This window comes from Scylla paramamosain, chromosome 49 (genome assembly GCF_035594125.1).
Source record: "Scylla paramamosain isolate STU-SP2022 chromosome 49, ASM3559412v1, whole genome shotgun sequence".
Taxonomy (NCBI): Eukaryota; Metazoa; Arthropoda; class Malacostraca; order Decapoda; family Portunidae; genus Scylla; species Scylla paramamosain.
This window is the reverse complement of record NC_087199.1, coordinates 1,292,501-1,304,538: the sequence shown is the minus strand read 5'-3', so window position 1 is coordinate 1,304,538 and position 12,038 is coordinate 1,292,501. Positions and strand designations below refer to the sequence as shown.

General features: G+C 37.7%; 2 protein-coding genes across 2 annotated transcripts in view; one reads left to right on the top strand and one right to left on the bottom strand.

Annotated features, from left to right (window-relative positions):
* The first annotated feature begins 245 nt into the window (after nucleotides 1-245).
* Nucleotides 246-9,754, top strand: LOC135095533 (zinc finger protein 883-like). The gene is made up of 3 exons (XM_063996411.1): nucleotides 246-431; nucleotides 2,001-4,261; nucleotides 9,615-9,754. The coding sequence occupies exon 2, from the start codon at nucleotides 2,103-2,105 to the stop codon at nucleotides 3,459-3,461; it is 1,359 nt and encodes a 452-aa protein (XP_063852481.1). The 5' UTR covers nucleotides 246-431; nucleotides 2,001-2,102; the 3' UTR covers nucleotides 3,462-4,261; nucleotides 9,615-9,754.
* LOC135095472 (transmembrane protein 94-like) overlaps nucleotides 7,016-12,038 on the bottom strand; it is a 24,052-nt gene continuing 19,029 nt past the window's right edge. Inside the window, 5 exon segments of the mRNA XM_063996320.1 lie at nucleotides 7,016-10,190; nucleotides 10,460-10,552; nucleotides 10,555-10,635; nucleotides 11,571-11,671; nucleotides 11,832-11,952. Of these exon segments, the coding sequence (XP_063852390.1) occupies nucleotides 10,118-10,190; nucleotides 10,460-10,552; nucleotides 10,555-10,635; nucleotides 11,571-11,671; nucleotides 11,832-11,952 (469 nt within the window). The 3' untranslated portion in view covers nucleotides 7,016-10,117.

Below are 12,038 nucleotides of genomic sequence, written 5' to 3'. Positions count from 1 at the left end.
ATGCAATAATCGATAATAACCTAAAGAAAATACAATTAATAGTAAATAAGAGGAAACAGAATTTGATGATGAAGAAAAAACGAAGCGAACAAAATAATGAAATAAGCAATAATAACGAAAATAGAATAAGAACATGTGATATAAAAGAAAAAGCACAATAAATGAAGGTAAATATTAAACAACAAAAATAAATAATAAAGAAAACAACCGCAAATAAATAAATAAAATAAAAATAAAAAAAAGCCGAAATTGTGCCCCGCCGAATCCTCCACCCAGACCGTGTTGTTCTTACAGTTCCCGCTTCTCCTTACATTTATCAAGTTTTCTCCTCGCTCCTTCCTTCTGCCGGCTTGCTGAGGAAGGGAGAAGGGAGAGAGGTGGCCAGAGAAGGCTTGAGAGGTGGGAGGGAGGAGAAAAACAGCGAGATAAAGGTAAATGAGAGAGAGATAGGAGGTTGTTTACGATCTGAGCCTCGTATGTAAAACTGACTTCTGGATTTGTGGTGCTGTTTATTGCATGTAGAGAGAGAGAGAGAGAGAGAGAGAGAGAGAGTGTGTGTGTGTGTGTGTGTGTGTGTGTGTGTGTGTGACGTTCATTTTGTGTTTTTTTAAGCTTTAGTGAAATATATTTAATAGAATTATCGTCTTGAACTGCCCAATATGAGGTGAACACTGGGTGGGAGGCAGCGCAGTGAATCTTGGGTATTTAAACTGTCATGTCGGTGAGGTAGGGGTGTCCTGGCGTGTGGGGGAGACTCGTAATGGGTTAACAAGTGTGACAGGAGGCGTTTTTCATTGATGTAGTTGTTGTTGTGTTAATTAAAGACCCTACTGTTTTTTTTTTTGTTTTTTTACTTATTATTTTTTCAGGAACTCTAATAATATGTGTTGTTAGAGTCACCGGCCTCCTGTTGTGTGGGGAGTCCTTTTAAACCTCAGAATATTGGTGGTAGTGTGGAATTGATTGAAAGTGAAGGTGTTTTGATTGGGCAAGGGGCAAGGAAGACGAAGGGACCACACATTGACACGAGTGCCTAAGGAGATTCTACTCTGTGCTGTGGGAAGAATGTTCAGGTGTTGCCAGACCCGTCACACACCCTGCCGCCTCACATACTTTCTCTCTTAAATGCATCAGTTTTATTTATTTATTCTTTTTTTTCTTTCTTTCTTCATCATCATCATCTTCTTCTTCTTCTTCTTCTTCTTCTTCTTCTTCTTCTTCTTCTTCTTCTTCTTCTTCTTCTTCTTCCTCCTCCTCCTCCTCCTCCTCCTCCTCCTCCTCCTCCTCCTCCTCCTCCTCTTCTTCTTCTTCTTCTTCTTCTTCTTCTTCTTCTTCTTCTTCTTCTTCTTCTTCTTCTTCTTCTTCTTCTTCTTCTTCCTCCTCCTCCTTTTTCTTAACATACTCGTATATATTCCTCCTCCTCCTCCTCCTCCTCCTCTTACTCATTCTCTTCTATTTCTTGTGTCTAATCCTCCTCCTCCTCCTCCTCTTTATCTTCCTCCTCTTACTCATTCTCTTCTATTTCTTGTGTCTAATCCTCCTCCTCCTCCTCCTCTTTATCTTCCTCCTCTTACTCATTCTCTTCTATTTCTTGTGTCTAATCCTCCTCCTCCGCCTCCTCTTGTTCTCATTGACACTTAAGCACCAAATATGGCTTGTTATATATATATAGGTCAGGCACTCGGGTCAGGCAGGGTCAGGTGATTCAGGTCAGAGTTAGGGGGACTCAGCCTCTCAGGGGACTCAGCCAAGTGCTTGTATGCTGTTAACAGACAGAAGAAACAGCTTAATTACGAGAATAAGTATTTTTTTAAAGAGATGGGATAATAAATGGAGGTGATATCATTAATTACCTATATAAAGATTCACACGAGAGAGAGAAAAAGAGAGAGAGAGATTTTTTTTACCCATCCAACACCTAAATTTTCTTCCAGCATTAAAAACAGTATCAGAATTCAGTTTCTAATATTAGTTTTGTGTTTGTTTGTGTGTTTGAACAGCCTGTACTGCTGTGGCTGGGAGGGGAGCAGCACAGCACAGGAACAGCAAGAAGAAGAAGAGGAAGAAGAAGAGGAAGGTGTGAGAGAGGCTTCGTGTATGAAATGATAAGAATGAATGAAGAAGAAGAAGGGAATGAAGACAAACATGAGATAATTAGAGAAGAGGAGAGAAATTTGATAGCTGGAAATAGAGAAACAGGCGTAAGTGATAAAGGAGAGGAGGAGGAGGAACAGGAGAAGAATGGAATAATTAGTGATGAAAATAATTACGAAGAGGGAGAAAGAGAAATGACTGATGGAAAAGAAGAAGAAGAGGAGGAAGAGGAGGAGGAGGAGGAGGAGGAGGAGGAGGAGGAGGAGGACAAACGCATGATAAGTTATATGACTGATGATAAAGAAGAAAAGGAGATAGAGAGACACATGATAACCGAAATGAATGAGAAGGAAGAAGAAGAAAGAGAAGAAAAGGAAAGCAACGAACAACAACAACAACAACAACAACAACAACAACAACAACACCAACAAACAGACGCACAAGTAAACACAGGTGGCGAAAACGAACAGAAAACGAAGAAAACGGGAACCACTCAAAACACACAAAAGAACACAAACAACAAACAAACAGCACCTCACGAGAAACAAGAACAAACAAACAAAAAACAAGGAAAACAGCGCGAAACACAAACACAAACAGACAAACAAGGAAACACAAGACCACTACGCTGTCAGCACTGCCCCAAGCACTTTAGGTATGCAAGTCAGCTGAGGAGGCACCACAAAACACATGAAGGCCTTGGAAGCCACGAGTGTTCAGACTGTGGCAAGAAATTTAATAAAGATTCTTGGTTAGCCAGACACGCAGACACACACACGGCCAAGAGGAATTTTGTCTGTACTGAATGCGGAAGAAGGTTTGTTAAAGAGAATCATTTAACCCAGCATCTATTCACACACATGTACATTAAGCAGAATACGTGTGAGGTGTGTGGCAAGACGTACACACGCAGAAGTTCACTTAACCAACATTTAATGACACACGCAGGGGTGAAGAGACACGAATGCTTTGAGTGCGGGAAGACTTACACACGCAGGAGTGCACTGGTACACCACACGCACACACACACGGACACACGCAACCACAAATGCCTGGAATGTGGCAAAACTTTCGTGCAAAAGTCCCACTTGAAAACGCACGCTGTAACGCACTCAAACGAGGCTAGACACGCTTGTAAACAATGCAATAAGGTATTTTCTCGACTTTCCAACTTAAAAAGACACGAGTTCACACACGGGTCGAGGAATTACGAGTGTTTAGAGTGTGGTAAGTGGTTCTTTACTGTCTATGAGTTAAATCACCACACCAAACGCCATTTTAGCTCAAGGGAGTTCACGTGTGATCTGTGTGGCAAGACTTTTAAGGCTAAGAAGGATGTCTCCAAGCATATCAAGACTCATTTGTAAGTTGGTGTTTATGCATTGATGGTAGTAGTAGTAGTAGTAGTAGTAGTAGTAGTAGTAGAGAGTTTCCTTAATGTGTAATTTATAAGGTTTTTCTGTGTATTTCTTAACGATTTCATGATATTATATTGTTTTATTTATTTTCTTAATGATAGACATTTTTTTTTATTTAAGAGAGTGTGTGAAAATAGATGATTTTATTTATTTGCTTTACTGATTAAGAGAAAATGAAAAAAAAAAAAATTATTACGTATTTATATATATCTTTAAGGATTTTTGTACATAATTTTAGCATTCCTTCATATATATTTCAATTTCTCTGAGTCTTTCATTCCTACAGCACAAAATTGACGTTTCCTGTATCCCCACAAATATAAACAGTACGAAAAATGTTTTATATATATATATATTTCTCGTTGCAGCGTCCGTTATTCCCCAATCTGGTTATAAAATCGCATCATTATTTACCGGAATTTATATAGTTTTCTTTGTTTCTCCTTTTAGTTAATGATAAATAAATACTAGTAGTTGAGAAAAAAATATATATTAGGCACGTCGAGTTTCAAATCTCCCGCGAATTTTATATTTTTTTGTAAAGTTCAGTTTATTACTCATATGACACGATAAACTGAAGAAAAAGATAACAATAAATAAATAAACAACAGACAGAACACATAAAGCAACATAAACTAGAAAAATAAACCAAAACGAAACTTTAAAAAGACCATCACAGCGTCACGAGGCAAAAGAAGAAGAGGAAGAGGAAGGAAGATGGCAGTGGTTCAAGTCTCCAGCCAAAACAAGTAAGAAAAACCTAATTATTTCTCTTAATAACACATGCCCACTACTCCTGCTTGGTTATACAGATACATGAACCTCTGTAGTGTATTAGCGAGCACCCAGAGACATGACGATGCTTAGGAATGCTGTGTGTGGTGCTTAGAAGTCACGGTGGTGGTGGTGGTGGTGGTGGTGATGAAAAACTATCCTATTATTTCAGTTATTAATGCCTGTCCGCCATTCTTCTTGGTTGTAGAGGTGCATTATGGTCTCTGAAGTGTTGATGGAGTTTATAAGGCGTGGCGGAGGTTAGGAAGGCTGGGAAATGAGGCGAAAGGGTTTGTTGTGGTGGTGGTGGTCACAGCAGTTCATATTTGTGGGTGGAGACTTTGCAACGGCTCCTATTTCATCGTTGGTCTGTTTGTTCGTGTGTGTGTGTGCTCTTAGTGATTTTATTTTAGTTATTTATCATGTTTTTCAGTTTGTCTCTCTCTCTCTCTCTCTCTCTCTCTCTCTCTCTCTCTCTCTCTCTCTCTCTCTCTCTCTCTCTCTATCTCGTTTTCTATGTAAGGCTTTTGCAACTCCATTTTTTTTATTTTATTTTATCATAGTCCCCCTGCAATACAAAAGAAAATGGTGCGGGTTTTCTATTGTGATTTTTTTTTATTTTATTTTATCATAGTTTCCCCTGCAATACAAAAGAAAATGGTGCGAGTTTTCTATTGATTTTTTTTTTTTTTTTTTTTATCATAGTTTCCCCTGCAATACAAAAGAAAATGGTGCAGGTTTTCTATTGACTTTTTTTTCCCGCGCCGTAGATTTAAACCTATTTGTCCCGGAGCCCCAAACAAGATGGCGGAAGCTTGCGTGTTGCCATATGACAGGTCTCGATTTTCTGTTGCCTTTTGTTTGTTTTATTTATTTATTTATTTTATTTATTTGTTTTTTATTCAGTATTAGGTGAGGAATTAGAAGTGTTGTTGATTTAGTACACCTGCAGTTGTTTGTTTGTTTGTTTGTTTTGTTTGTTTGTTTACTTTCACTTCCTGTCATTATTCTCGTACATGAAAAGAAAAAAAAATATCAAGTTTATTTTCACTATATATATTGCTTTCATCCTTTCTACAACAATATCTATGTCAACCTTGCATATTTTCAGCGCTTCCCTTAATTGCTATCTATGTAATTAAAGGCCTTTCTTAAGTTCTCGTTCGTTCAGCGCTCCTTGTACAGTGTCGTCATGTCACTCAACTAAACTTTAATTAATCTTGCTGTTTGTGAAAGATTTTGTTCGTCTTCCTCCTCTCCATTTAGTTAATGTTAAAATCTTGCTGTTTGTGGGCAGGGTAGGTTAGGTCAGGTCAGGTCAGGTCAGGTCAGGTCACTGTTAGACATGTTTAGGGCAGGTTAGGTTAGGTTAGGCTCAGTGGGGAGACAGGTAGGTTAGGTTAGGTTAGGTTAGATCACTGTTAGGGCAGGTTAGGTTAGGTTAGGTTAGGTTAGATCACTGTTAGGGCAGGTTAGGTTAGGTTAGGTTAGGTTAGATCACTGTTAGGTTAGGTTAGGTTAGGTTAGGTTAGGTTAGATCACTGTTAGGGCAGGTTAGGTTAGGTTAGATCACTGTTAGGTTAGGTTAGGTTAGGTTAGGCTCAGTGGGGAGACAGGGAGCAGGGTAGGGCAAATCAGGTTAGGTCAGGTTAAACTGGTGTAGGTTAGGCTCGGCTTGGCTTGGTGGCAGTGGCGGGGGAGGGGGGAGCAAGTCAGGTTAGGTTAGACAGACAAAAATAAACACTTTTGAATATATTAAGGCTTTCAAAATTGTAATGAAAAGTTATATAAAAAAATAGACGAAAGATTATTAGGTGTTTTGGGTGTGGTGGAGGGCAGGGCAGGGGAGGGTGGGGTAGAACAGGTTAGGTTAGGTTAGGTTAAATTAGGTTAGGTTAGGTTAGGTTAGGTTAGGTTAAGTTAGGTTAGGTTATGTTAAGTTAGGTTAGGTTAGGTTAGGTTAGGTTAAGTTAGGTTAGGTTAAGTTAGGTTAGGTTAGGTTAGGTTAGGTTAGGTTGCATTGTGGTTAATTTGGGACCAATGCAAGACAGATATTATCCTTAGGGAGCATACAGGGGGAGGAGGGGTGGGGGGAGGGCTTGGGGTGAGTTCCGAGTGTGTGTGTGTGTGTGTGTGTGTGTGTGTGAGGGAAGTGACAAGGCCGAGTGCTGGGATTGTTACACACACACACACACACAACAGTTTTCAATTTTTTTTTTCTCCTCCTCTCTTCCTCTTTTTTCTTTCCTCGTTTTCTCTCTTCATTTCCTCCTTTTTTTCTTTTCTTCACCTTCTTCCTCCTTTTCTCTCTTCCTCTTCATTTTCTCTTCCTCACTTCCTCCTCCCCTTCTTTTTCTCTTCCTCCTCTCCTCTCTTTTGTACCTTCTCCTCCTCCTCCTTTTCTCTCTTCCTCACTTCCTCCTCCCCTTCTTTTTCTCTCTTCCTCCTCCTCATCTTCTCTATCTTGTACCTTCTCTATTCCTCTTCCTGTTTTTCTCTTCCTCCTCCTCCTCCTCTCTTTTTCTCTCTTCCTTCTCCTCCTCCTCCTTCGCTTCTCTCTCTTTTGTACCTCCTCCTCCTCCTCCTCCCTCTCTTGTACCTCCTCCTCCTCCTCCTCTTTTCCTTACTGTACCACTACCTCCTCCTCCTCCTCCTCTTATTCTTTCTCCTCCTCCTTCTTCCATCTCACACACACTCACACACACACACACAAACAAACAAAGACAATAACATCACTTCACTTTTATTGGACGTACAAACACACACACACGTACACGAGCTGCCTTGGAAAAACGGTTGTACGTACACACACACACATACACACACACACACGACGCACAAAAATATATACAGACGTACGAATATACACACACATAAAAGGAGTCTGTATTTTTTTTTCGTAATATATACAAATTTTGCTATTTAACCCTTTATATACAAATATTTTTTTTGTTTTGCATATTTGATTTTTTTTTGTTTATTTTATCTATTTTTTTTTATATTTACATTTTTTTCTATTTTTTTCTCGTTATTTACAAACTTTTTTTACATAATATTGATGAGAAACTATTTATTTTCTATTTTTTTTCTCATTATTTACAAATTTATTTATTTTTACACATGTTGAAGAAAAACTAATTTATTTTCCTTTTCTTTCAACAATTTTGATCAGTTATTTTTTTTTCCTTATATTTACAAACTTTCTTTTTACATATATTAATGAAATACTAATTTATTTTCTATTTTTTTCTTACATAATTTTGATCAGCAAGTTAATATTCCTCATTATTTACAAACTTTCCCATTTTCTTTTATACAATGATGAAAAACTCATTTATCTCCCATTTTCTTTAACATTATATCATCAATTTTCCTCATTATTTACAAACTTTCCCATTTTCTTTTATACATTGATGAAAAACTAATTTATCTCCCATTTTCTTTAACATTATATCATCAATTTTCCTCATATTATTTACAAACTTTCCATTTTCTTTTACACAATGATGAAAAACTAATTTATCTCCCATTTTCTTTAACATTATTTCAAATTTCTTATTATTTACAAACTTTCCATTTTCTTTCACACATTGATGAAAAACTATTTATTTATTTATTTTTTTACATAATTTTATCCTTCATTATTATTATTATTATTATTATTATTATTATTATTATTTACAAACTATTTATAAAAGGAAGCATTAGTTGACATGATCGTTAACCCTTTTACCCCTAGCCCAAAAAAATTTACCCACAATCCCTACCAATACATATATTTAAACTTTTTTTTACATATATTTTAACCCAAAATTACCCACAATCCCTAGCAACATTTTTTCAAACGTATATTTTAACCCTTTCACCCCTACCCAAAAAATAAGTAAGTAAATAAATAAATAAATAAATAAATAAATAAATAAAATAAAATATTACCCACAATCCCTTACAATATTATTTTTTTAACATATATTTAATCACAGAGTCAATTAGAAGGAAGATATTAGCAACTACCATTATAATTACAAATACTTTAGTTACCCCTTCAATTCCCAGCCGGTCTTCCTTTAACCCTGATTCCCTGCAGTTTCTAGACACGTTTTGTACTTGTGTGTAATTAATGAGTAGTTACAGGAAATATTAGTCTCTCTCTCTCTCTCTCTCTCTCTCTCTCTCTCTCTCTCTCTCTCTCTCTCTCTCTCTCTCTCTCTCTCTCATCCCGTTTTCTTGACTTCTCGTCCTCGTTTTCTTCTTTTTTCTCCGTTTTCTTTTCTTCTCTTCTCTTTTTCTTTTTCTCTTCTTCTTTTTTCTGTTCTCTTTCTCTTTTTCTTTTTCTACTCTCTTTCTCATTCTCCTTTTCTTCTTTTTCTCCGTTTTCTTCCTCCTTTTCTTCTCTCTCTTCCTTCCTTCTTTTCTTTTTCTTCTATTCTCATTCTCCTTTTCTTATTTTTCTGTTTTTCCTCTTTTTCTTCTCTTCTCTTTATTTTTCTCATTCCCCTTATTCTCTCTTCCTCCTTTTCTGTTCCTTGTTTTTCCTTTTCTCTTTTGTTCACTTCCCCCTCCTCCTCCTCCTCCTCCTCCTCCTCTTCATTTTTTTCTTCTTCCTCATTTTCTCTCCTTCCTCTTCTCTTTATTCTCTTCCTTCTTCTCTTTTCTCTCTTATTCCTCCTAATTACACTTACACATATAACACCACAGAAAGAATAGAGGAAGATAATAATAATAATAATAATAATAATAATAATAATAATAATAATAATAATAATAATAATAATAATAACAATAATAATAATAGTAATAATAGTAATAAGTTAGAAATATTGGCAGTTTCTTTTTCTTAAATTAAAATCAAACAAAATAATAATAATAATAATAATAATAATAATAATAATAATAATAATAATAATAATAACTTAATATAAAAATGTATGTGTGTGTGTGTGTGTGTGTGTGTGTGTGTGTGTGTGTGTGTGTGTGTGTGTGTGTGTGTGTGTGTGTGTGTGTGTGTGTGTGTAAAATTGAATCTGGGGAGAGAGAGAGAGAGAGAGAGAGAGAGAGAGAGAGAGAGAGAGAGAGAGAGAGAGAGAGAGAGAGAGAGAGAGAGAGAGAGAGAGAGAGAGAGAGAGATAAGAAATTTAGGAGGAGGAGGAGGAGATAAGAGGAGGAAGAAGAAATAGAGAGAAGAGGATTAGGAGAGAGAGAGAGAGAGAGAGAGAGAGAGAGAGAGAGAGAGAGAGAGAGAGAGAGAGAGAGAGAGAGAGAGAGAGAGTAAATCTGTCTGTCTGTCTGTCTGTTTGTATAAGCAATTTTAAGTATTTGGTGGTGTAGAAAAGAAGAAGAAGAAGAAGAAGAAGAAGAAGAAGAAGAAGAAGAAGAAGAAGAGGAAGAGGAAGAGGAAGAGGACAAGAGAGAGGAGGAAGAAAATATGAAGAGGAAATGATAAGGAATTGAGAAGATTAAATAAAGAAGAAGAAGAAGAAGAAGAAGAAGAAGAAGAAGAAGAAGAAGAAGAAGAAGAAGAGGCAAAGATTAACAAGAGAAGATGAAACGAGAAGAGAGAAAATGAAGATAACAACAACAACAACAAAAAAGAAACAAAAGAAAGGAGAAAAGGAGGAGGAGGAGGAGGAGGAGGAGGAGGATGAGGAGGAGGAGGAGGAGAGAGAGCAAAAAAACAAAGAAGAAGAATATTAAAGAAAAAAAAACGAGAGAGAGAGAGAGAGAGAGAGAGAGAGAGAGAGAGAGAGAGAGAGAGAGAGAGAGAGAAACACAAATTAATATAGTTTTGAAATACACACCACCACCACCACCACCACCACCACCACCAGCAATTAAAATGGCGAATTCATCCCAAGCTTCGTTCCAAACAGCAACCTTGCCTTCTTCTGGTACCTCACGTTGATCCTGTGAGAGAGAGAGAGAGAGAGAGAGAGAGAGAGAGAGAGAGAGAGAGAGAGAGAGAGAGAGAGAGAGAGAGAGAGAGTGTTACTGTACTGTTACCCCCATCCTCTCTCACACACACACACACACACACACACAATTTCCTCTTATCTTCCTTTCTCTTTCTCAAATATTCCCTTTCTCTTCCCTTCCCCACTACTACTACTACTACTACTACTACTACTACTACTACTACTACTACTACTACTACTACTACTACTACTACTACTCACCTGATCTCCTTATGCTTAATGAACTCGTTAAGCGGGAGAGCCAGCAGCGGCCACAACAGAGACAAGGGCCACAGATAGGCAGGCACCGCGCTTAGGCCTGGAACTTCCCGCTCCTCGCTGCCACGCCCCCGGCCACCGACAGACTCACACAGCTGTACACCGCCTGCACCACCAGCCTGTTAGGAGGGGGAGGGGGGCGTGGTTAGTGGTAGAAAGGCGTGGTGAAAGGTCGATTAAAAGCTGGAATAGGAATTGTAAAAAGGAGAGGTGAAAGATTGATAAAGAATTGGAATAGGAGTGGAGAGAAATAGCGAAAAAGGATTGAAGTAAGAATAAAGATGAAATGTTTTTATACTGAATGGGAATAAGTCAAAATATGTAATAATTAAATAAAAAAGGATAAGTTTAAGTAAAAATTTCACTGCAAAAAGTTTAAAGATCAAGATCAAAGCATTACCATATACAAAGATTCCAAGATCAAGATCAAGACATTACATTAATTATAAAATATTATCGATACATATTACAGAGCATGAGTACCTTAAACAATAAAGAAAACGAGTAGAATCATAGCGGTGACTTAGATAAATATAAAGAAAACGAGTAGAATCATAGGGGTGACTTAGATAAATATAAAGAAAACGAGAGTAGAAGTGACAAATAGATAAGGTGATTTAGATAAATATAAAGAAAACGAGAGTAGAATCATAGGGGTGACTTAAATAGATAGGGTTACTTAGATAAATATAAAGAAAACGGGAGTAGAATCATAGGGGTGACTTAAATAGGGTGACTTAGATATATATAAAGAAAACGAGAGTAGAATTATAGGGGTGACTTAAATAGACAGACATAGAGGGTGACTTAGATAAATATAAAGAAAACGAGAATAGAATTATAGGGGTGGCTTAAATAGAGACATAGAGGGTGACTTAGATAAATATAAAGAAAACGAGAGTAGAATCATAGGGGTTACTTAGATAAACATACAGATAGAGAGGGTGACTTACATAAATATAAAGAAAACGAGAGAATCATAGGGGTGGCTTAGATAAACAGACCGGGGGGAGACAGAGAAGGGCAGGGTGACTTTAAAACTCCACAGACTCACACAGCAAACACCGTCGCAGCCCAGCATCGGTTTCTCAAAGGGTTGCGCTTCCAGACCGTGTACATACGATGGACAAATGACACTGAGATGGCACCTGCAGAGAGAGAGAGAGAGAGAGAGAGAGAGAGAGAGAGAGAGAGAGAGAGAGAGAGAGAGAGAGAGAGAGAGAGATTGTGGTTTTTAATATTATATCTATTTGTTCCAACCACCACCACCACCACTACTACTACTACTACTACTACTACTACTACTACTACTTACAGAAATAGTAGACAAGGAGTAAACCCACACAGCACTGCACCAAATTGAGGGAGTGGGGGTACTGGTCGCCCCATCCCCCCACCATCTACCGGCTGCTCCCTCAACCCCCTCCTCTCCAACCCTGTGAGAGAGAGAGAGAGAGAGAGAGAGAGAGAGAGAGAGAGAGAGAGAGAGAGAGAGAGAGAGAGAGAGAGAGAGAGAGAGAGA

Bases quoted from the DNA above. Each gene is read 5' to 3' on its own strand.
- LOC135095533 (XM_063996411.1), top strand. From the start codon at position 2,103: ATGATAAGAATGAATGAAGAAGAAGAAGGGAATGAAGACAAACATGAG.